This window comes from Euprymna scolopes, chromosome 14 (genome assembly GCF_053919585.1).
Source record: "Euprymna scolopes isolate OS-2025 chromosome 14, ASM5391958v1, whole genome shotgun sequence".
NCBI classification, from domain to species: domain Eukaryota; kingdom Metazoa; phylum Mollusca; class Cephalopoda; order Sepiida; family Sepiolidae; genus Euprymna; species Euprymna scolopes.
Genome location: NC_136495.1, coordinates 54095019 through 54121629, shown reverse-complemented (window position 1 = coordinate 54121629; position 26611 = coordinate 54095019). Strand labels below are relative to the sequence as shown.

General features: G+C 37.0%; 1 protein-coding gene across 1 annotated transcript in view; it reads right to left on the bottom strand.

Moving 5' to 3' along the window:
• Nucleotides 1–26611, bottom strand: part of LOC145293015 (uncharacterized) — a 125075-nt gene that overhangs the window by 59067 nt on the left and 39397 nt on the right. The window contains exons 8-10 of the mRNA XM_080139291.1: nucleotides 21355–21488; nucleotides 8345–8394; nucleotides 5083–5188 (exon numbers count right to left, since the gene is read on the bottom strand). Of these exons, the coding sequence (XP_079995417.1) occupies nucleotides 5083–5188; nucleotides 8345–8394; nucleotides 21355–21488 (290 nt within the window). The remainder of the gene's footprint in view (nucleotides 1–5082; nucleotides 5189–8344; nucleotides 8395–21354; nucleotides 21489–26611) is intronic.

Sequence of the window (26611 nt, the reverse complement as noted above, 5' to 3'; positions counted from 1 at the left end):
AGAATAATTCGGATGTTAGTGCGCTCTTTATTTTGTCAAAAGCGGTTTGACATTCTTGCGTCCAGTTCCACCGTGTATCCTTTTTAAGCAGATTATTTAAGGGGGCTCGCAGGTTATGCATTCCTTCAATAAAAGATTGGTAATAATTTGCGAGTCCTAAGAAACTCTGCAAGGTTGTTACATTATCGGGTGCTGGCATATATTTTATTGCTGCAGATCTGTCTGGGTCTGGACGTCGTCCATGTTTGTTTATTATGTGTCCAAGATACTTAATCTCGCTCATACAAAAGTCACATTTACTTTCTTTTACTTTAAAGCCGAATTCTTGTATTCGAGTAAATACTTGTTTCAAATGTTCCTTATGTTCTTCTAGGGATTTGCTCGTGACAACAATGTCGTCCAGGTATGCACATGCGCACTCAATACCACTTAGCATGGTGTCCATCGCTTGCTGAAAGACGGCAGGCGCTACTTTGATGCCAAAAGGCAACCGGTTGTATTTGTATAATCCCTTATGCGCTTATGCGTATTGATGCATAGTATTTTTGAGCAATTCTCCTCGACCGGTATTTGCAAATACGCGTCGCTCAAGTCTATCTTGGAGACGATATTACCCCCATTCAACTTCGTGAATATTTCCTCTGGGCTTGGTAGGGGGTAATGGTGATCTTTTAATAGGGAGGTGACCCCGGTCGAAAAGTCTGCGCACACTTTAACTTCGTCATTCTTTTTCTTTACGTATACGGTGGGGGCTGCCCATTCGCTGTGTTCTATTTTTGATAGAATTCCCGTCTGTTCCAATCTATTTAATTCTTTATCAATCTTTTCCAACCCAGCGAACGGAACATTTCGCTTTTTTCTAAAAATTGGGCTGGCGTTTTCTTTAAGTTCAAACAAGGCCTTGAATTTATTGCAGCGACCTAAGTTAGTCGTGAATGCCTCAGGAAATAATTCTTTTAAATCGTCTTTTATATTTACTGTTGTTGGAGAAGAACATTCTAATTTTTTACAGAATGTATTGATTGGCTTATCCCATAGACCGAATTTCTCAATTAAATCTATTCCAAACAGATTTTCACTATTTTTTAGTACGAACATTTTTAATTTCTTCGAAATCCCTTTCAATTTTATTGGGAGGACAACTTCTCCTTCAAATTTTATACCACCACCAGTTATTGTCCGGGCTGCTTTACTAGTTTTCATCATGGCCGGTTTTCCCAACTTTTTCCACGTATTCAGGTTTATTATAGAAACATCGGAGCCGGAGTCGAGTTGTAACTTTATTGATGTTTTAAATATTTCCACTTTTACGTATTTTCGCCGATCTTTGTCTAATTTTGTATTTGATTTTGTTTGCTGTACTCTCTTTCTGGTGTAATCTTTATATCTGCAGCAATCGCTTTTGTGTCCCACCTTCTTACAAATGTAGCATTTTTTCTTCTTATAAGGACAATCTAATTCCCAATGCTTTTCTGCACATCTCTTACAGTTATATCTAGGAAGAGGCTTGTTATATTCTGTACTATATTTATGGTTATTATCTTTGGAATATCCCGTTCCATTGCTTTTCTTTGTAAAGTTCTTGGTAGGTGCGTATGGTTTTCTAACTTTTCTTACATATGCCACTCCGGATTCTTCTATATTTTTTAAATCCTTTTTTAGTGTAATGGCCCTTTCACAGTCCTCTGCTAGTTTCTGGAGGGTTAAATCTTGCTCAGATTCCAGCTTAGACAACACTCGTCTGCGTATTTCTGCATTTTTCGTGGAAACTAACCCTTGAACGAAGATTAGACATTTAAAATCTTCTACCGTTAGTTCTGCAAGCTTAAAATTATCGCAGTTTTTATTGACAACTGATGCGTATGTCAAATAATCTTGGTTGTCCATCTTTCTTAGATTCATGCACAGCCATCTTTTATGAAAAAGAGATATATTTGGATTAAATAATTCTTTTAGTAATTTTACAGCTTCCATGAACTCTAATTCCGCAGTTTTTTTAGGTAATATGTAATCTACGAATTTGCTGTGTTCTGATGTACCCAATTTTCTGAGTAAGAGGCTCACTTTCTGACTATTTGGCCAATTTTTACAGTCCAGTTGAAAAACATCCTCGTATCTTGTGTAGTATGCTTCAAAATTCTTCTCTTCCTCAGGCACATAATGAAATGTGTCCATACTATTAAAAATAGTTGTATGGGAGAAATTAACACTATCGACATTTTCTCGATTACTCTTTAGTAGTTCCAGTGTTTTAGCAAAACGTTCATCTTGTCTTTCTTCATATTCCAATTGTAGTTTCTTAAGCCTTTCTTCCTGTTCCAATTGCAGTTTTTTCTGCTTTAATTGTGCCATTTTCTGCTTTTCTTCTTGTTCTTGCTGCCATTTCAATAATCTGTCCTCTCTCTTTTCCTCGCGGTCAGCCTGTGCCTGTATTTGTGTTTGCAAAAGCTCGTTTTGTGTAGCTTGTCTGCGTTCATCCCGCTCAGCCTGTGCTTGTAAAAATTGCATTAACATTTTTGATAAGTCTTCCATGTTTTTTTTTTTTTTTTTTTTCTTAGTGTGTAGTTAAAAAAAAATATTGTACCATGTACAATATACACCGGTTTGGGTTACAACAAAAAAGCAAATTGCTGTAAGCTCCTGTTTTCAATAATAATATCGCTGCTTGCAATAATATATTCTTTTTGCGAGTCACGCTGCAAAAAAAAAAATAAAACAGGTTTATCTGGAATCACGAAATGGAATTGACTTTCCGTTTTTAGGCACTTACTAATAAGTAACTCTTTCCACAAAATAAAAGTTTTTTTGTTTTTTTTTTTAATCGAGTCACAATTGAATAAATGTATGCAGTACATTTAGTTCTTTGAGTTTTTTTTTCCTCTAGTATTTTAGTAATTAAAATACCTCTTAAATTGAGATTACCTTTTTTTCCGAGACGTTTTACTGTATTATCCGTTATTCAGTGACAACTTCAAGAAAAAAAATCCTTTCTTTGAATTTTAGTTTTAGCTGTGGTATTTCCTTTTACTACCGACGTCAACCAAAACATTAATTAAAAAGTCCTTTAGTTGTTGTTTTGTTTACGGAGAACAGTAATTAGAATCCACTGGTGAACTTTTTTCGTAGGTTACTTCCTTGCTTTTCGTAATACGGATCTGACCTGTCGTTTTTGCGACAGAACAAAGTTCGCTTTTCGTTTGCAAGTTGGTCCTTTAGTAAGATTTGTCGTGTAGCGACAAAACAAAAATTCACTTTTACATTCGTTTGCAAGTCGGATTCCCAGAAAACGGCGTAAATTGTCGCTTTTGCCACGTTAGAGTTTTTTTTTTTTTTTTTCACTTGAGTTGAAACTTCTCTTTAGCGTAAAATCCGTTTGCTCATCAACACTTTGCATTCCTTAAAAAAATGGTCAACCTTTGCATTGTACTTTTTTTTTTTTTTTTTTTTAAATAGTTCTTCGTCAAACTGTTATATTTGACGCTTCATATCTCGTCGCCAACTGTTGTGGTTGCAAGGTTGAATAATAATTAGTAAGGAAATACAATGAAGACGCAACAACAAGATAACGCAATAATAAGTGTATTAAAGAAAAGGTATATTTACAATATGTACAAATGACAGTGTCGAGTCAGAGAGTCTTGGTGGGAGGACATGTACGCTCTTCGGCATCACTTCCGGTGGCATTTGAGTAAGACACACCAAGGCCAACCTAGGCTTGCCATTTATAGTGTTATGTTATTCGCATATGCAAATAAGTGGTTGCCACCACAACACTAATCCACTGCGGAGTTCTTTTCTAGAAGACTGAAAAATATCACTGAACTGAGGAAGCTTTTTTGAGCATGGTGCAGCACTCTATGACCACCCTTGACCTAATGGTCGAGAAAGAAGTCGGGAAAGGCACTATCAGATTCCTCTGTCAAAATTTGATTCAGGAAAGATAGTTTCTTGGCATGTCGATGTCATATCAAATTGGGCATCTCCAAGCTTCTCTCAGACATTAGGTAATTTTCAAGCTTCTCTCAGACATTAGGTAATTTTCAAGCTTCTCTCAGACATCAGGTAATTTTCAAGCTTCTCTTAGACATTAGGTAATTTTCAAGCTTCTTCCAGACATTAGGTAATTTTCAAGCTTCTCTCAGACATCAGGTAATTTTCAAGCTTCTCTTAGACATTAGGTAATTTTCAAGCTTCTCTTAGACATTAGGTAATTTTCAAGCTTCTTCCAGACATTAGGTAATTTTCAAGCTTCTCTCAGACATCAGGTAATTTTCAAGCTTCTCTTAGACATTAGGTAATTTTCAAGCTTCTCTTAGACATTAGGTAATTTTCAAGCTTCTTCCAGACATTAGGTAATTTTCAAGCTTCTCTCAGACATCAGGTAATTTTCAAGCTTCTCTTAGACATTAGGTAATTTTTTCTATTACACATTGATTGTGTATGGCATAATCACATTGACACACTGGTTCTCACTAGATCAACAAAGTTAAACAATGTTGAGCCTGGTCAGTACTAAAATGGGTGACTTTTTGGGAATACCAGGGGCTGTATGTAGAGGGACGTCAACACCTCCCTGCAAGAGTTGCAAAATCAAAACATCGTGATCTCCCCTAATGGAGATATACATGGGGACTGCTTGTGAATTTCATACTCCCATGAAACTTCCTCCTTTAGAGAAAGCTGGTTAAACCTGCATTATGATGAGTGCCACAGTGCAGTTTTATACATCGACATATTTTGTAAATTTCTGTAAAAAAAAATTAGTCATCAAGTTCTTAACATCTTCAAATACTCATAGATTGATTTGTTTGTGCTTTTAAAACGAATCGTCTACTCGAACGCTCATTTGTGAGCTTTGGTATGGGCGGAGTGATAAAATATTCTAGTTAACTCATAATAGGTACGACTTCTGGCTAGAATGAACCTGGGAGTAATTGTCACTAAATGTTTATTGCACACTACCACAAAGCTCCCAAATTAGTTCGAGGTCATGTCAACCATCATAAGGAGATGGATGCAATTATTTTAAATTCAATTTAGTGATTAAATCATGATTAAAATGATTGTGTGCAACTTACTAACCTGTGAGCGAGTTCGTGCATCATAACTTGTGTTTGGGAAAAACCAAATTTCGCTTCGACGATGGAGAATGAATAATCAGTACAAATTTTATTTAGATAAGAGACACCTGAGGAGAAAAAAGGAAAACAAATAAACAAAAGAATAACAACATTTAGAGATAATCAAAAGATTTATTAGCGATTTATAGGATTCAAACATTTAACTGGCCAGGTCTTTATTTATCCTTCTTTCTCTCTAGTGCACTCTCATCACTTTCATGTTTCCTTGACCTTCCTCCATTAACTGACCCTGCTACCTCAACTATTCTACGTCTACTAGCTCAAGAACTTTTATCCATTCTTTCAACATGTCCAAACCATTAAAGTTTCTTGTTCTACTTACATATCCCAATATTGTTCAGATTTAATCTTCCTCTGAGGTCATCAGATCTGAACCTGTTTGTATTACATATCCATGGTATCATATTTATATCATTTCTCTCCGTGCAAAATTTTTTATATTGCATCTTGGTGATCAGGAGATCCTATTTATTAAAAAGGAGGATAGAAATTGACAGCATACTATGCACGTTAAATGAGCATATCTATATACTAATTTAATGTTCGTAGTATATTATCACCTTTTATCCTCCTCTTTGATAAAACAGAATCTCTTAATCGAATAATTTATAATCTGGAAACCACAACACATGTACAGCACAGGTAAGACGGTAGAATGATAGAAAGACTGAGGAGAGAAAGTGATGACCAGACCTCTGCTGGACAAGTGAGAAGAGAACTGGGAACTTGGGGAGGCTTGTTGTCACTCAAATATCAGTGGAGACCATTGGCCGCTGCCAATGAGAAATCAATGGTAAGCAGCTGTTGCGATAATGCAAATTTATTTGCAAATGTTATCAAAAGATGTGGAGAGTACTGGAAATCCGAGGAAACTTGTTGTCACTCAGCTTCCAGGGAACGCTACAGATTGGTTTCAAGGAGAGATCTTGTGTGGAAGCGCCTGTGTGAGCCAATAATAATAATTGCCAAATTGTAAATTTTGCCACGCAGCAAACCACAGGATAAAGATCAAAGAAACAGAAAAATAAATTAAATATACAGAACTTGCCAGAGAATAGAAAAGAATATGAAATATGAAGAAAGTCATTGTAATTCTAGTAATTGTAGAAGCATTAGGAAGCGTCTTGAAAAACCTGGAAAAAAAAAAACTAGGAGAAATTGGAAACAAAGGAAAGATTAATACTATAAAATGAACAGTAATGATCAAAACAGCTGAAACTTTAGAGAAAATCCTCGAATGCGGCAACCAACACACATAAACTACAAACGCACATGACCAACCACATGGAAATTGCAAAGGAGGTAAAACAAAATAATGGATATAACACTGCATGAACCCAAGAGAACTGAAACTGCAGGAATCTTATATAGTCCCCCACCCTGCCCCAAGGGTTTTAGTCTTGGCTGATACTACACAAAATAGTCATGATCAATTGAGGATGAAAAGACCAAGGAGATCAATAACCAAACTTCCATTGGAAGAGTGCAGAGAGTACTGGAACTTTAAAGAGTGCAGAGAGTACTGGAACTTTAAAGAGTGCAGAGAGTAATGGAACTTTAAAGAGGGTTATTGACACTCAAATCAATGAAGATCAGTGGTCATTGCCAGCTGTTGCGATAATGCAAAGTCATTTGCAAAAGATGCGTACAGTACTGGAAATCTGGGGAGATACTTGTCACCCAGACTCCAAGGAACCTTATCGATTATTATCAGAGAGTAATATCTAACCATGACCGGTGTGAGAACTCATAACGAAAAATCCAAAAGATATGTGGCCCAACATTATTTCATATAACTTTCCACCTTCAATTATTTGCAACTTTAAATATTTTATATTTTACTCACTCACCAGGAGTTCTCACACAAGCCATCATCAGAGATTACTCAGTGACAACAACCGGTGGTGTTCCCTGGAGTCTGGATGACAACAAGTCTCCCCAAATTTCCAGTACTCACCACTTCTTTTGGTAACCTTTCGCCACTTGTCACTTGTCATTAACTTTTCACTAGCAGTGACCATTAATCTTCACTGGAATTTGAGTGGTAACAAGCCCCTCCAAGGGCCCAGTCCTTTTTGCACTTATCCAGTGGCGGTCTGGTTAGTGCTTTCTCTCCCCAGCCTTTCCATCTTCCTTAACCCTCCACAATAATTTAGTGTCACGCCAATTGATACCAACTTCACCATTTATTATTATTATTATTAATTCACTAGGAGTTCTTACAGGCAATCACTGATGATCGTTCACTAACAAGTGGTGTTCCCTCGAGTCTGAATGACAACAAGTCTCTCCAGATGTTCAATACTCTCTAACTTACTCAATAACCAGCACAGCTTCCCATTTATTTCTTGCTGGCATCGACCATTGATATTCCTTACGGTTTAGGTGGCAAAAAAGTGTCCTCTCTACATTCTTCTAGTGGAAGTCTGGCTAGTGCTTTCCTTCCTTAGCTCTCCTGAACCCTTCCCAACTTTTTCATTTGATGCCATCTGATGTAGACACCACCATTATTATTATTATTATTATTATTATTATTATTATTATTATTGTTGTCGTCGTCATTGCTGTTGTTCCTATTCACTTGTCTCTCCACGAGGGCACAGTTAGACACAAGATCGGTTTTTAATATAGGGTAAAATCCAGCCCTCCAAAAAGTGGCATTCTGGATAGAAGCAAAAATAAAAATTGTCTCAGTGAAGAAGGAGTTCTCCTCCACTGACCGAGGACAGAAATAGTGAAGTGTAGTATCAGAACAGATACTACACTTTGCTCCAAGCCAAAAGGTCATTGTTATTGTTGTTGTTATTATTATTATTATTATTATTATTATTATTATTATTATTATTATTTATTTTTTATTTATTTATTTATTTTTTTTTTAGAAACTTATTTTACTATAAATAATAAAGTCATTGTGCTCAGACCTCTAAAACTACTCAAAAGAGCTTATACAATATACAGTCGGTTGGATAATGTACAATTGTCAGAGAAATGAGAAGTATATAAGTTATGATATACGCATGTACATGTGTATGGAGGAACGACATCAAATGTAGTTTTAGCATATTTCAAGAATCATGAGAGTTTTAAAAGTATGCAATGTTTCAGCAGCCGACAACTGATGCAGGAAAATTGTTCCATGTTTCAACAATTCTGAGTTCTCATCTGCCTCTATTCGTCATGATAAAACTGCAAAAACTTACCGGTTACTAGTTTCACGTTTTCATGTTGCTTTTGGTGAAACAGATTGACCCTGAAGAAGAAACAAATAAAACGAATAAATGAAACAAAAAGACAATTGTACTAGTTAAAATAAATAAATAAAGCCACAACCTAAGCAAGATTAAAAGCCATGTTTTGTCCGATGTAACCTTCGGCCTTCTTCATGTGCATCTTGTGAAACAATCTTTTAGTCCATCTTGGGAACCGATATGGAATTTCAAATGACAAGCAATAATAACTGTAAGAATAACACAAGATTAACTCTTCTATCCAGTCATGACTGATGTAATGAGAACAATCTACAACATGTCTGACATAAAGGTTCTCAAGTTTGAAAAGATGTTCCGGAAGAAGGTTGGAAGAAAATCATGTTGGATCACAAATCTTTTGAAGTTTTCCCATCTAACATATAAAGTTATATTGTCGGATTTCCAAAGTGAGACCCAAACAGCATTTAAGCTGATAATTCAAACTTTTTAAAATTTTTTTATTATATTTTCACCCCAAACAAGGCATATTGCCACTTTATTGTAGGGGGCTACTATCAGGGACATAAGCATAAGGAGTACTGTGTAGGAAGTTGGGCAGCAAGATGTCGGTTCACGTTGTACTTGAACTTCTGCATGTCAGTACAGTCGGGGAAGCAGGGATCTGGAAAGGAATTCCAAAGTCTAGCTTTTCTGGGGAAGAAACTAATGGAGTAGAAGGCTCTCTTGCATCTAGGGATCTCTACTGTGAAGGAGTGGGATGTAGCCACTTGTCGGGTTTGTCGGGGGTATTTATGTTGAGGGAGCACAAGTGCTAGCAGTTCATCAGAGCATTCACCATTAAAGTACTTGTAGAACAGGCAGAGGGATGCAACATTTCGTCAATGTGACAGAGGCTGACATTTAGCTGACAGTTCAGGACCTATCAGATTGGCAACTCTCTTTTGAACCTTGTCTAGGAGCGAGAGACTAGTGGCAGATGCACCAGTCCAAATATGACAACAATACTCCATACATGGGTGAATGGTGGCCTTATAGAGGTATAGGATGCTTTCAGGCAATAGCTTCTAGCACGGTAGAGAGAACCCATCTTGTTCGCAGCGGTCCTGGCAATGTTCTCAATGTAATTGTTCCAACTCATGTTTCCTGTGAACGTTTGTGTGTGTACACCATCCGATATTTTCTGGCGTTGCCTGTCGTCTATTTGTACGCAATAAGATTAAGGGTTGGGCACTAATGCATTAGGTTGATCGGAACACATTCCATTGAAGTGTAAAATAAGCATAGGGGTGCAACATTGCGACGATAAAGTAGATGCTGTCAAACAGGTGGAGATTAGTTGCTAATGCTCCAGCCCAGACCTAACAATAACGTATGCATTGGCCAATATTTGTTTGAAAATATATGCAGTGTCACCAAAAAGAAGTCCGCACTTGTAATTTTTTTCAAAAACTGCAAATTTAAGCTAGATTGAATGTAACTGTTTAAACAACCCATACCTCATTTGATTCACCTTTTATTCCCCTATAATTTTACTTGTTCATATTTGACTTGTAATTGAAATATTATAGTGTTCACGTCAATTAAAAAAAATAACTTCAAATATTGCTATTCGTTAAAAGCTAATGGTTAGTGCTTGGTCCTTTAGTGTCGTTTATTTTTCCTTTCCTTTAGTTAATTCTGATGTTTTATGTTGAATTATTTCTAAAAAGTTTTTTTGGAATAAAACAATTATACTATTTTCATCAAATAAATTAAAGAGTACAGTTCTTTGGCATGAACAATTTAATCAAACGAAATTCACTATTAATTCTATTAATTAAAACTATGGGCATTTTGCAATATAAAAAACAAAATGAAAAAGTGGTCAAATATATATAAAGGTAAAATAAGTTACTAGTCCGTTTACTTGGATAAGTTTTTTTTATGTGTTTGAACTTATTTTAAAGCGTTTATTTCATTTGAACCATAAGTATTGCCGAGTTTTGGGTTAGAACAAGAAAGAAATAGCCAACATTTAACGGTGATTTGGGGAGTCTAGATAATCGCTCTAAAATTGAAAATTAAAAAAATATACTAGTAGAACTCTACTCAATAAATATCACTAATCACGTGAAAATGTAATGTTGTGTATAAGACTCGACACTATTTGTGTAAATGAACGTTTTACAATAAGTTGAAATGTTAAACACTTATCCAGGTTTCTTTTTTTTTTTTTTTTTTTTTTTACACAGTGATCACCACTTATCAAGGCCCGGAAGCCACTCAGGGATAAGGGTTATTGCAAGTACATTACGTTAGTGTGGAGATTTGATGAAGTGTTTACTTAAGGGGGCGGTTCATTAGGAATTTGTTAACGTTGGACTTGAAGACATCCAAGTTGTAGTCCGGTGGGAAGCAGGCAGACGGAACAGAGTTCCACAGGCGTGCAGTTCTAATAAAGAAGCTTTGTTCATGGAATCTACGTTTTGATTTAGGCACAGATAAAGAGTGGGGGAAATTTCTCACAGTGGATTCAGCTAAACGGGTGTTTTTCGTGAAAGATTGGCGAGGGGGGGCCAGAGATTGGAGTTCAGACGAGCATCTGCCGTGGAAATAACGATAAAACAAAGATAGGCTCGCAACGTCTCTTCTGTGGGAGAGAGGTTGCAAGGTAGAGAAAAGGGCATCCCCCACTAAGCCACGAAGTCTATTTTGTACTCTGTCAAGGCAGGATAAGCTGTTTTTAGCAGCTCCTGCCCAGATATGGCAACAGTATTCCATCCTTGGACGTACTTGGCTTTTATATAAAGAGTAACTTAAATTGCTTCTTGTAACATTTATTTGTTATATATTTGTTTTATTTTATCACTTTTTTTTTATTTTGTTGTCTATGCTGCAAAATGCCCAAAAATTTTAATTTACATGCATTAGCAATTTTTATAATCTTGGGGATATTGATTTTCGGATTATTTCAAATTTCAGAGTACATTTCAAATAATTGCTCATATCTCCTCATGGAACAATTTTTTTTTTTCATTTTTTTTTTTTTTATTGAATTTCTGATTTCTCGATTAAAATTTAATTCAGAAACATGATATAGGGAATATATATTACCAATTTGAAAAATTAACCTATGGAGCTCATGTAGATTAAAAATAACTATGGAGCCTTGAATAGTTTTCTTTTCTTAATGCTGAGTTATGACGGTATCCACAATATTGCCTTTTTGCCTTTGCCTGATAGGACCACAGGCTGTTACAGAATGGATTGAGAGAGAGAGAGAGAGAGAGAGAGAGAGAGAGAGAGAGAGAGAGAGAGGGGTGAGTAAACGTGGAGTGTAGACACGTTTATCAGAACCGAGGGTCAGCTGACCAGATTACGTATGAGTGACGTGGTCAGGTTGGCTAGATCTGTGAGACTGGATTTGGGCTTTGAAGAAGACGGACGGCTTAATAGCTGTTCCCTCCCCTTCACTGGGGGTGGGGGACGCTGACGTGTTCAAAGCAAGCAAGATTCACTTCCATATTCTGTGTCGACATTTGGAAGGTAAATAAAAAACTATAAAACCAATTCATCGTCTTGGAGTGATAAATCTTCGTCTAACAGGTACCAGTCTCCCTCCAAGAGAAGATGAATTCCAGATGGATCAACATCGACGACACATGAAGTAAGGTATGTCGAAGAAAATGCATGTAACATACACACACAAAATCATATGAACAATTAGATATGAACACACACAACCGCATATGAAACTAGACGATCATACGCACACGGAATTCTTTTATGACACGCATAATCCCCTTTCATTCTAATAATAATCATTCCATGACAATAAATACAATTATGGTCCTCCCCTTTTATGTTATACACCAAACGTCAATTTGGTGCCCCTCTATGATAACCCTAGTGATAACTTCAATGATAACCCTATGTAACAAGGCTTAGTCCAGATGAAGACTGCGTTCACAGAGATCTTTGCGCAGGGTATCTGCCCATCTTATCATTAGCCTACTCCTTAGACACCTTCCAGTGACTTCTAGTGTAAAAGCGAGTTATGTGATAAATAAATGGAATTGTGTCTTAGCTAGATTTATTTTCAGAAATCATTTAGTTCAACTTACATGACAGATAATATGATACATTTTTAAATAATCACCTAAGAATAAAAATCAGCAAGGAGGATCACTTTAATTTTAAATTTGGAGAATATAATAGAATGTTGTTGTCTCATTTTACCGTTCTTTTGTTTATAATTAGAACAAAGCGAATGTAAACATGCCGGCGACCGAAACTTGATACTCCTGGAAATATGTTGCGACTATGTGGGTTAAAAAACAAAAAAAATAGCAACAACTTTTTCTTCAACAATAAAGAAAAAACACAAAAAATGTCAATTTTTTGCAACGAAATAAAATAACAGACCTTTTATTTTGGGGCAGAGAATAATATATACACATGCAATAAACGCTACAAACATTTTTGTATGTAAGAAATCCCATTTAAAATTATTTACAATACTCTGTTTTTCGGTGCTAGAACTATAACATGAACAGCTTTCTATGAAACAAACGGCTTTCACAGCAAATCGGCAGTTCAGCTCAAGAGTTAGGAACATTACCATCCAAGTTAGTGTTCCCAGTTGCTGTAGGGATCTGCAGCTTCTAGTGACTAGTTTTTTGTAGATTTCCAACTTACTATGTTGTGCTTCCATCTCACTCCAGTGGCTCCCCAGCTTACTCCTGCAGCCTCCAGCTCACTCCTGCAACTCCAGATATGGGCAAAAATGGCAGAATAAAGATACGGGAATGTAGAGGCCAGAAAGGAGTTATCTCCCTTTCGCTCAGACTTTGCATAAGTGGAGTTATCCCCCTTATAAAAGGACAGGTGAATCGCCATTATGTGTTTACATTCGTTCACGGCGACACGCTGTCGGATTGGAAAACCAGCTTGCTTAACGCAAACCTTACATGGCGCTACGAACATATTGTCATTTTAAAACGTGAAATACTTATATCGCAGCATTGAACTAAAGATATCGTTACACTATGGAACAAGAAAACATTCTCTTATTACGTCGAGTTACAAAAAGAAAACAATGAATTACGGAAGGACATCTTACACGGACGAGCAAACACGCCGCAAACAAAAAGAATGCAGCGACCTTCTATAGGTCTGGACTCAACAGATAGCGAATGGGCACTCTTTTTAGACACCTGGTCACGGTACAAGGAGATGTGCAAACTCGAAAATCCAGCTGCAATTTGAAACGAACTGCGAGAAGCATGCACACCGGAAATGAACAGGTTACTGTTTGAGCTCGTTGGACCAGAACGACTCAACAACGCGGCAGAGGAATACCTTCTTCGTCAAATACGACTGGTGGCCGTTTGAGGCTTACACAAGGAAGTCCACCGACAAACGTTTCACTCCATGAAGCAAAATGAGGGTGAGTCAGTGACCCATTTTTTATCGAGGTTACGTGGCCAGGCGAAATTTTGTGAATTTCGTATTCAGTGTCCGAACGAACCCACTTGCCGGCAGCAGGTTAATTACTCAGACGACATGGTTGCCGGGCAAATGATGGCAGGGTTAAGAAATATCGAACACCAGAGAAGGGTACTAGCAGAGGCAGCTACACTTCCTACCTTGGATCTGAAGTTTTCATGGTTGGTTTGCCTGGAGGCAACAGACGAGGCAACTCCACACTTTTCCGATACCACACAACCTCTCGCGATGTCTGGGGTACAAAGGTCGAATCAAGTACAACAAATGCATGAGGCAAAGGCCCTGTCGACCCCACGGGACACCAAACCTTGCAACGGTTGCGGAAAACATCACACCGAGGTGGATCGATGAACCGGAAAGATTGCCCAGCAGTGGGACTCAAGTACCACTTTTGTGGAATAGTAGGGCACATTAAAAAGGTGTGCCGGAAAATTAATAGATCCAAAACGGAGGCTATAAAAAGCGGGGAGTCGTTCATGTTTTGCACCACGGATAAAGCCCCTACTCACAGACACAATGAGAGACAACCGACAAACATTCCTCACCTTGAGTGGAATGGGAAACAGTTCCAAGTGGGCGCCCCAGAACCGCCCCCCTCAGTTACAGCAGAGGTAACTGTAATGAACAAGTGCCATGCGACCTTTGGAAGGGTGCCAAAGAAGCCGATGAAAGTGAGCACCCACGCCATCCAAGCCTTCGCGGACACAGGAGCCCAAACTTGCTCTGTTGGCCCCGAGATTCAAGGACTCCTCGGGTACCCAAATGGGTACTTGGTTCCAACTACCCATCGGATAAGGGGTATAACAAATAGCCAGTTACACATCAAGGGGGTCCTGTTTTTACATATTAAGGTGGGATCAAGAGAAACACGACAGGCAGTGTATGTGTCTGACAACACATCCGGGCTCTACTTATCACAAACGGCACTTAAGGAACTGAAATTATTGCCATCCAATTTTCCTACATCATTATCGCAAAGCAGCTCAGCGGAAACAGAAGAGACAGCCCCTTGCGGGTGTCCGCGCAGAGCACCGGCTCCGAAGAAACCAGCAGCAATCCCATTGGAGCCAACTGACATTAACAGAGAAAAATTGGAGCAATGGCTAAAGGAACATTTCAAGGCCAGCGCATTCAATACCTGTCCACACCAACCACTTCAAGTAATGAAGGGTAAACCCTTAGAAATAAAATTCCGCCCAGATGCGACACCGACGGCAATCCACACACCAATACCTGTCCCCCATCATTGGAAGGAAAAGGTGAAACAAGATATAGACCGTGACGTGGCACTGGGGATAATCGAACCCGTACCGGTAGGCACACCAACTACTTGGTGCTCGAGAATGGTGGTCACACCAAAAAAGGATGGATCCCCAAGGCGGACTGTGGACTTACAAAAGTTGAACGAGGCGACCATGAGGGAGACGCACCACACTTCATCCCCATTCAATCAGGTCTCGGTAATACCTGCACATACCAGGAAGACTGTACTCGATGTGTGGAACGGTTACCACAGTTTACCGCTGTCTCCAGCTGCACGAAACGCCACCATGTTCATCACTGAATGGGGTCGATACAGGTACTATCGAGCCCCTCAAGGATTCCATGGATCAGGAGATGGCTACACCCGTCGATTTGATGATATCACCATGGACATGGCTCGAAAAACTCGGTGTATAGATGACAGTCTCCTGTGGGACAACTCAATGGAATCCTCATTCTGGCACACAATTGAATATATAAACCACTGCGCCGATAGAGGGATTGTGTTTAACCCAGACAAGTTTCACTTTGCTGACATGGAAGTGGAGTTCGCAGGGTTTCAAGTAACAGCGAATGGGGTCAAACCCACAAGAAGAATGACTGAAGCCATCCTGAGCTTCCCCACCCCGACAAATATTACTGGGGTTAGGTCCTGGTTCGGACTCGTAAACCAAGTCTCCTATGCATTCTCACAAGCGGAAGTTATGGCCCCATTCCGAGAATTGCTGAAAACAAAGGACAGGAAATTTTATTGGGATGAGACATTGGAACAGGTATTCCAAGAGTCGAAAAAAATAATAGTGAAAAGAATTGAAAAAGGCATCCAAACGTTCGAAATGAACAGAGCAACAGGACTCGCGACAGACTACAGCAAAACAGGGATATCGTATTTTCTGTTTCAAAAGCACTGTAGATGTGAGGGGGAATTAAACATGAGTTGTGGGGATGGCCATTGTAAACTCATCCTGGCGGGATCCCGTTTTACCAACGACGCGGAATCACGATATGCACCAGTGGAAGGTGAAGCCTTGGCTCTGATCTATGGGTTGGAATCATGCCGCATGTTCATACTCGGATGCCCAGACTTGGTGATTACAGTGGATCACTTACCGAGCCCTGGAGAATATAAAAAACCCACGCCTGTTAAACTTCAAGGAAAAGTCACTCATGTATAAATTCAAGATAAAACATCGACCGGGGAAACTCAACTTGGCCCCTGACTGTGCATCTCGGTACCCAGCGGGCACCCCATCAAGAGACCAGGACCAATCCATTGACACCGCAGTCAAAGCCGCCTTCACATCTATGTACGAGAATGATACTACGTTAAGAGCCATCACATGGGGAAGGATTATGGCTGCGGCAGCCACAGACGAAGAATGCAGGACTTTGAAAGAACTGATTCAAAATGGCTTCCCCCAGTCACGTAACAATATCCCAACCATAGTTCAGTCTTCTGGCCTATGCGTGAGGAGTTATATTGCCTGGAAGGAGTGATCATCAAGGGGAACAAAATCCTAATACCTCGACAACTCCGCGCAGAGGTATTGGAATCTCTTCACTCCGCTCATCAGGGTGTGAACGGAATGCTGGCGAATGCGAGACAACGACTATTCTGGCCAGGGTTGGATGCTAACATCAGGCAAACAAGAGCCCAGTGCCGCACGTGCAATGAAATCGCACCATCTCAGCCCAGGGAACCCTTGATGTCCCCAGCAGACCCAGAATTTCCATTCCAACAAGTGGTGGTTGACTTCGTCCAGATGCAGGGTAGACACTTTATGGTATACGCAGACAGGTATACGGGATGGGTTGAAGTGGCCCTAATGACGTCGGGAAGAGCCAAGACGGTGTGCGATACCTTGAGGACCTGGTTCTGTACCTACGGCGTACCGGAAGAAATTTCGTCGGATGGTGGACCACCATTTGAATCCCAGGAATACGACTCCTTTTTGAGGAATTGCGGCATACGAAAACGTACCTCATCAGCGCATTATGCCCAAGGCAATGGCCGCGCAGAGTTAGCCGTCAAAACCGCGAGACGTATACTGGCGGACAATACGGACCGTTATGGATGCCTGTGCCATGATCGGGCGGCCCGAGCACTACTGACCCATAGGAGCATGCCTGTCCAAGATCTGGACATGTCCCCAGCCATGATGCTGTATGGTCGGGTCATTAAAGACCACCTTCCTGTCCTGCGGGACAAATACCAGGTTCGAAAACAGTGGACAGAAATAGGCAAACTAAGGGAAGTGGCAATGGCCAAAAGACACATGAGGAACGAGCAGTATTACAACCAACATTGTCGCCCACTCTGGGAACTCCAGGTAGGAGATTACGTCCAGATCCAGAACCAGGACAGGAACCACCCACGTCGATGGACAAAGACGGGGAGAATCGTGGAGACCCAGGGGTACCGACAGTACCAAGTCCAGGTCGATGGAAGCAATCGAGTGACATTGCGCAACCATTGGTTTCTCCACAGAATACACCCGGTAATGGATGGCCCTCGTAACATCAGACAAGAAATCCCGAACCCACCTATAAATGTGGAGACCTCACAAGCACAACCTCCGGAGGAGGCAATGGAGGTGGAACAACACGCCGACACGGAATCCCCAAGCGAGCATGAGGAAGAAATGGAAGTGGAAGATACCACGGGAGGAGATACCCAAAAATACAGTCCTCCTCCGTTAAGGGAACCGTCAAGTCGGAGGACGAGAGCCCCAAGGGGTTTGTCGCCGCAAATGCGGGGGAAATTGCACGAGTATTTCTCCACATAAAAGATGACCACAACAACTTGCTTTTGTGGTCACGAGGGGGAGGGGCATGTAGAGGCCAGAAAGGAGTTATCTCCCTTTCGCTCAGACTTTGCATAAGTGGAGTTATCCCCCTTATAAAAGGACAGGCGAATCGCCATTATGTGTTTACATTCGTTCACGGCGACATGCTGTCGGATTGGAAAACCAGCTTGCTTAACGCAAACCTTACAGGGAACAGTTTATCATAAATTATTTTGTAGGTTTCCAACTACTTTTTGATTGTATTTGAAAGATTAAAGTTAATTTCCAAATGGAAAAAAAAAAGTTATGAAAAATGTTTTCATGCCAAGCTAACCAATTCAGCTAAATTTTGAAGTGAAATAAATTCATTGTAAAAATTCTTTGCAAGATAAATATTAGTCTTCTGTATTTATTTCAATGATAATTAGTAAGGATCAATTAAGATATTGAATGAAATTAAAAAAAAAACACCTTATTTGTACAAAAAATAGCTTAATTAGCTCTCAAAAGTGAGAGATTTTCGCTTCGCAGAATGTCAACAAAACTGAAGTCTCTAGAGATGGATTATATGGAAGCCCAAATCTCAGACAGTCCAGTCAAAAGGTTGTCTGAAAATGACGTCAGGTAGTTAAAGGGAAGTAGGAAGTGCTGGTTTTCTTCTTTTTTTTCTCAGCTGTGCATCCGTACATTCCTATCGTGAATATTTGTATGATTTTAACCATTTTTTTTAAATTTAATTATTTTTCTATGCTCATGCTTTTAAATTAAAATATTTTTATTTCTATTTTTCAAGATTATATAAAAATTATGTTACGCCGAAAGTTTCACATTCATGCAAACAAGGACAAATTAGAATCTTACATATAAAAATTACACGAAACCTGTAATTTGAAAAATAAAAAGTAGAAATATTTTTTGCAATTATATTTTTTTTGTGTGAAAATATTAAATAAACAATGCTTAATCTGATGAACTTTTCTTTGAGTTATATCAAATTCATTAATACGTATTTTAGGGACTTTTTTTGTAATGTTCCTGTAAAAATTAAAAAAATTTTTTATTTGTTACAATTTACTTTATTTTCATAAAAAAAAGCAAAAATTAATTTATGCTTTTTTTAATACTGAAAAACCATCTCTTCACTAAATGTATTTTTTATTCAAACAAAATAATACATTTTCACTCAGATTTAAATAAAAGTAATAAATTCATTATATTCCGTGATCATTATTTGATAAATACTGAAAATTTCATTAAAATTAGTTAATTTTCTGATTTTTGGTGAATTTTTAAGTAAAGGGAGGAGTCAAAATGTTTATACATTTTGAGCATCGGCATTCATTTTGCACGTACCTAGCTCCCAACCACCAGTTTCTAGTTGCCAGTGACATCTAGCTACTTGTACTAATGTCCACTGATGTCCAGCTACTTTTTCCAGTGCCACCATCAGACCTCGTCTATATGACTCCGGTGCACCTGAGGCACGTCATTCTACCTCAGGAACGCAATAATTTCAACCCCACAAGATGTCCGTTCTCATTCCAACTGATCCTGAATCCACTGCCGTACATTCTACTTTTTTCTTGGTAAAAAAAAAAAAAAAAAAAAAAACACGATGCAATCCTCTTTAACCAATCAGCTGTGCTTGTCATCCTTCTTTGAGTGTTAGTTGTACGGTCGATTCGCACTTTCATGCCCTTCGGCCCTCTGCCATGCTTGTATAACAGAAGTGTGTAATTTACAACTGAATTTTACCAAACACTTGTGGCCAATTCTAATATGAATTTTGGGAGCCTTAAGCCTTTTTTTTTTTGTTTTTAAAAGTATAATATTACTACTTATCACTATTTATTATTACAGATTACTGTATCTATCTATCTATCTATCTATCTGTCTGTCTATCTATCTATCTATCTATACATATATATATATATATATATATATATATATATATATATATACAATTATATAAATGAAACTTTGTCTGTGTGTGTGTGTGTGTGTGTTCATTCCGTATAGATTCCGAAACGGCTGAACAGATTTTCTTTAAAATTTACAGAACTTTAGTGTATAAGTCTGGGAGTGATCTTAGTCAAGTTTTGTCTCAGAATACTCCCGATAATTACCTACAGGGTGGGCCAAAATCAGGGTCCTATCTTTAAATTTGAATAACTTCCACAAAATAAAAGTTAAACTCACCAAACTTTATGTGTGTGTAGACTGGCCCTTCCAAGATTTTTTTGAAATAAACAAAACAAATTTTGTCCGAAAAACACTTCTTAAAACTTACATGAATTTATGAATTTTTAAAAATAGGACCCTTATTTTGGCCCACCCTGTATAATCGATAATCGAAATCGTTATTTTAATTTATCAGTCATCAATAAAGCCATTTTTTCCATGTCGTTACTTAACAACAATGATAGAACAACGGGCTGTGAAAATTCTACTGTGGGTAAGTTGATAGTGTTTTTTTTTTTTTGTTGTTTTTTTGCATGACGTGGTCTGTAGATTCAAACTCTGCACGTAAATTTCTTAATTTTTTTTTTCATTATTTGCAGAGAATTTTATAAGACTTGAAATTTTTTTTTTTGTTTTTGCATGACATCGTCTGTAGGTTTAAACCCAGCACGTAAATTCCTTAATGTTTTTTTTCGTTAACTGGATAGAAGTTTATATAAAATAATTTTATAAAAGAAACAGTAGGTTCTCTAGAGTGCAATGTAGAATAACATATATTTAAGTTACTGCATGGACGCATGTAAAGCTTCCTCCCCAGGCGATTTCATGAATTTCGATGACAATAAAAATATAGGAGTGTGAAATATTAGTTGATCATGATTCAATCCCAGGCAACGTCGGGTCACCTTGCTAGTATATATATATATATATATATATATATATATATATATATATATATATATATATATATATATAAAATTATTGGTTCCCATATTGTGTAAAATACTAGGTCTGCTTAGTAGGTGATAGTCACCCAGCTTATGCGCTGCTTCTTCTGGAAGTTGAAGCTTTAATTCTAAGTGTGTATGTAGGGGAGGGGGCGCTAAAATACAATTGCGAATTATTTAAGATTTCTATCCAGTCATGACTGATGGAACGAGATTATGTTATTCCAGTGGATTAAATAAAGGATTCCATTTGAAATTCTCGACTTTGAAAGAAAGATTCCTGAGTTTGACAAAATAACACCTGAAGAAGGTCAGAGGTTATATCGATCGAAACGTTGTGCAAATAACACTTGAGATGAGGACAGTAGTCCGAATAGTCCAAATAATACGAATTTTCAATCCTCATCTCAAAAATTCTGAAACATAATAGGAATTGCCTACATTTGAAAACAAGTAGAAATAAAAAAATAACTGCATCCCGGACAACGCCGGATAGTTATGGCTAGAAGTTTAACAAAAAGATATAAAGTTCAACACACAAAAAAAAGTTAAATACCCAACAATCATCATTGCATGATCAAACTTCTCTGGATAATGTTTGAGAAACCAACGTCTGAGATTTGGAAGCAAGATATCCACGTTCTCGGAAGTTTTGTGAGAGCTGGTAATTGATTTTGCAAGATTTGGATTCTGAAAAAAAAAGTGAAAAAGAAAAGAGATTATTGCAATCATCTTTTTAAGGGCATATATATATATATATATATATATATATATATATATATATATATATATATATATATATATATATATATATATATATATATATATATACTGTTTTAACAAAAACCAAGACTTCAAGAAATGGGTTGATTGCAACAAAAAGTGTATTTCATTGTTAGTTACAATTGTTTCAAGACCATTTCCACGAATTCAAACAATATGTTGTTTGAAAGTTTTCACAAAAACAGCCTTTCTTCAGACATTAAATAAAAAACACTTTAACAATGAAACATTAAGGAAAATAAACATTTCCTTTATGAGGAAAAGAAAACAAGCGAGAACACTTTACCTTCGGCGCATCTTTTGTAAAGTATTTATTAAAGATTTATATATCTACTTATTTTCGTATCTTTACATAATATATATATATACATATATATATATATATATATATATATATATATGTATAAAGCTGAACGTCTGTGTGTGTGTGTGTGTGTGTGTGTGTGTGTGTGTGTGTGTGTGTGTGTCTGGTCACGAATAGGCTCCTATATGGCTTACTATTAAAAAAAACTGATTACATATAATGATAGAAGATGCATCGAGGATCAGGAATGGGTATGTTTGATCTGGCAGAACAGTGGTTCATTAAAATTGTGGGGTCTGCATTCGCGCCTGGTCCACAAAGTATGGAAATAAAAAATGAAAAAAAAAAAACGTTTACAAGGGTTTTTGATATGGATGTACATAAGAATACTTTGATAAGTATGTTTCAACTTAAATAGGGATGGTATAAAAAAAATTGTGGGGTCTGCGTTCGCGCCTGTACTCCATGGAAATATGGCACAAACTTTAACAAAGACTTTTCAGATCTATTTGCGTAAGTATACTTTGGTAATTATGTTTTAGTTTGAAGAAATATGGTATAATAAAATTAAATATGGTATAATAAAATAAAAAATATTTGTTGAAGCTTTTTTTTGTCAGTGTACTAGAAGGAGTTCAGTTGATTAAACGCTTTCTGCATGTTCTTTAAATGACAAAGTTTAACAAGGTTTTTTAAAAGGGGTGAGGGTCCACAATAACACCTTAACTTTAATCTTAATTCACCTTAGCTTTTATTTATTTTTTGGAGTTGAATCATATTGTGTTGAATAAATTCACGTTTTTATTAAAGTGAAAGCCAAAAAAAAAAAAGTCAGAACTTTAGACAATTCTCGACACAAATTTTGCATAACTCTGTTTTTTTCCTTCTCCACTTGCACGTGGCACTCTTTCGAAAATAGAGAAATAATAAAAAATAAGAACGTTACTTGTTATCATGTCAAAAGAAGGAAAAAATCTTGCTCACGTGATTACGTGTCTTTTTAAAAACATTTACATAACCTTTTTATTTTTATTTATATATTTGTTGAAGCTTTTTTTTGTCAGTGTACTAGACGGAATTCTGTTGATTAAACCCTTTCTGCATGTTCTTTAAATGACAATAGTACAACCCTGAATCCGATGGCGCAATACTGCACCGTTCAATACTGTAAAACTGAAATGAAGCTGTTCTGCTTGAAAAGAGCGCCATTTTCGTCTTATTCATATTCATATCGATTCTTTGCTTTAAAAAACTAAAGTAATTACGTGTTTACTTTTTTAATATCCCATTTTGCTGTTTCGGATTATTTTACTAAAGTAAGTAAAGCTTCATTATTTTCCCAAACTGTTTTTGTTTCTTTGTTTTTCGATATTTCGTCGATATTATTTAGTAAGAGTGTTTAGCAAAAAAGCCAACAAACGACTACCCGAAAAAATAAATTTACGAGAAATAAATGTTACCATAGTCAATAAAAGTTCAGTTTTGTTTTGTTTTGAAATAGTTTTTAATACTCTTTACATGAAATAATTTCAGCGAACCGAAATTAAAACGAAATTTGAGGCGATAACTACTTAAGTGAATTTTTATATAAACTACACATGCCATAATCGAATATTCCTCAACGGACAACATTAAAATGTTTATAAATATTCCTTACGTTGACGGAACTCTCTTAAATTGTTAACACAGAATGCTCAGGTGCCCCTCCTTCAAATTGAAAGCGGGGCTCTCCATTTCAAAGTCGCTGCCATTTTGATTTTTTTTTTAAACTGGCTCGTGAATTAAAAAAAAAAATTTTTTTTTACAAACTACTTAAAAATACAAACCAACGAAGTTTTCTGCCATAAAAGTTACTTTTTTGACTATGGTAACATTTATTTCTTGTATATTTATATTATTATATATATAACATTTTCTCTTTGTAAGGAAGCATCATTTTGTTGGTCACTCTTGGCTATGAATGGAAACAAAGTTGATATAAAAAAATATATTTTCGCAAAAATTATGCTTAGGGTAAAATTTTTGAGTATCAAAATCTATCTCTTTACAACCCCCTCCTTTTCATGACCTATCATACTTTCATCAATCACAGTCCATTTTCTGTAGGCTGTTTTTGAACCCAGTCAACAACGGGTACTTTTGTTAGTATATATATATATATATATATATATATATATATATATATATATATATATATATACACACACACACACACACACACACACTAGTGAATCACCAGTTATCATTTGATGAGGGTATATTATTCTTGTTTGGAATAATCCAAATCTAGCAGTAACTTGCTTCCCTTATTTTATCCTTTAGTCCTCTGTTGTGAAGGAACATAACTGGCTATACACCGGTTACAAACTGTATATATATATTGGACTGTTTGGCAGACAGCGGCAGACAGCGGCAGACAAGCAGTCGCAGTAAGACGGATAGTCTTACGTGTTGATTATCAGACTTTCTTCCCCATACTTGTTACTATGTACTTCTATTTACCTTAGGCGAGCAGCCTTACGTTTCTGTATTATAAATAAACCCCATTACACATACCACTCGGTGTAACTCACGTTTGTCTTTATTTCCTAAGTATTTAGGAATATAACAATGGCGACGAAAGGATGTTCTTTCTCTTAACAGAGATAAATTACCGTACCAAGGACTGTGTACAATGCAAGGATTTTTTGTTTTATGAAAAAAACAAACTACACAAGGATTTTTGACCACGTGCGTCAATGAATTTAAAAATTTTTCCTACCTAAAGTAGCGAAAAGTACGGATTTTTCTTCGTAAAGAACTCACAAGAAATTATAGAAACATGTTCAAGGTAAAGTGGAATTTATATTTATTTTGACAAGTAAAAAAAAAAAAAAAAAAAAAAATGGTCGCAAGTTGAATTCGAAACTACACTAAAGGATTACGAGTGTCGAAAGAAAAAATATAAATACAACGACTATTGTACCATTTTATGCCACGTGGGAACGGCAGCCATATATTTTTTTTTTTTTGGAAAATTAATTGTTTGTTATTGCCTTTATATAAATAATTGGAACTATTTGTCGTGGGAAGTAAGAAATATTTTGTGTATGAACTTACGTTGTTGAAAAAAAAAAAAAAAAAAAAAAAAAAAAAGAATTATTTTACAAAGCCTGTTGAATTACTATGGATGAACTTTGTTGAAACGTGTTGTGTCTGCATATTGCTACTAATTTACGATATACGTAAATTTACGATTTTTCTTTGGAATTATTGTGTAGAATTCGAAAAGACATTTTGTACTAGAAGCTAACATGGAACAATTAGCAGAGTTAACTAAGGCTCTAGCCCTTAGCATCCAGGAACAGACAAAAATGACTCAACAATTTTTAGCGCAACAACAACAACAACAACAAATTCAACAACAACAGCTACAGCAACAGCTGCAACAACAACAAGAAAGAACACAAAAAACTTTAGAGGCACAACAAGAACAAACAAACATACTACAACGACAAATGTCGACACAGCAAAAGAATTTAGAAAAGCTAATTCTAACGTCGACCGGGAAGAAGACTAATTTTTCTGCCGAGGGTATTTCAAATTCACTAACGGAATTTCGTTACTCCCCGGATACTGGTGTTACTTTCCCTGCATACTACAGAAGATACGAAACAATTTTTACGAAAAGATGTTTAGACTGGACCGATGAGGAAAAAGTTACCCTGCTACTACAAAAACTGGGTACTGATGAAAACACCAAGTATGCAAATCTAATTCTACCAAAAAAACCGGAGGAGGTTTCGTTCGAGGAAACAATTAGTACCTTGTCGAAAATATTTGATAAAAGGGATAGCCTATTTCACTCTAGATACAAATGTTTGAACATTCAGAAGGCAGAAGCTGAAGACTATCTAGAATATGCTTGCATTGTGAACTGTTTATGCGAATCATTTAAATTGAATGAAATTTCCGCAGACCAATTTAAATGTTTAATCTTTGTACAAGGTCTCACAGCACCAAGGGACAAAGATATACGTTCACGGATCCTAACAATTATGGAGGCGGATCCTAACATAACATTGCAAAAAGTCACTGAAGAGTGTCAACGTCTGATTAACATAAAGAAAGACAACACTCGCATTGAAGAGAAAAATATTTTTAAGGTGCAGCAAGTAAAAAGGCAAGGGACCACAAGAAAGTCCAGGTTCCAAGAACACAGGATCCTTAAAGGATACAAAGACCCAAAGCTAAAGTGTAAATGTTGTGGTAGTTTAAGACACAACAATAAGACCTGCTGGTTTAGGAACAAAATATGTTATGAATGTGGTCTCAGAGGTCACAAGGGAACATACTGTGCCCAGAAGAAAAGACAAGGGACCGATAATGTAAATACGCTTCGCATGAATAAAGAAAAAAGCTGCGAAAGAAGGAAATATGTTGATGTTCGGATAAATGGACATCTGGTTACATTGCTTCTGGATAGCGGTGCAGATATTAGTATTATAAATGAAGATATATGGAAAAGGATAGGTCAACCTGAATTAACGAAAACCAGAAAGACGGCGAGAAGTGTGTGCGGCAAAAGATTAGAGTTCAAGGGAGAATTAAAATGCAAAGTGACATTCGCTAACCAGACTCATAAATCCAAAGTGTACGTCGTACCAGGAAAGAATACATGCCTGTTTGGGGTAGATTGGATTGTCCTGTTTAATTTGTGGGAGAAACCCATAAATTCGTTTTGTAA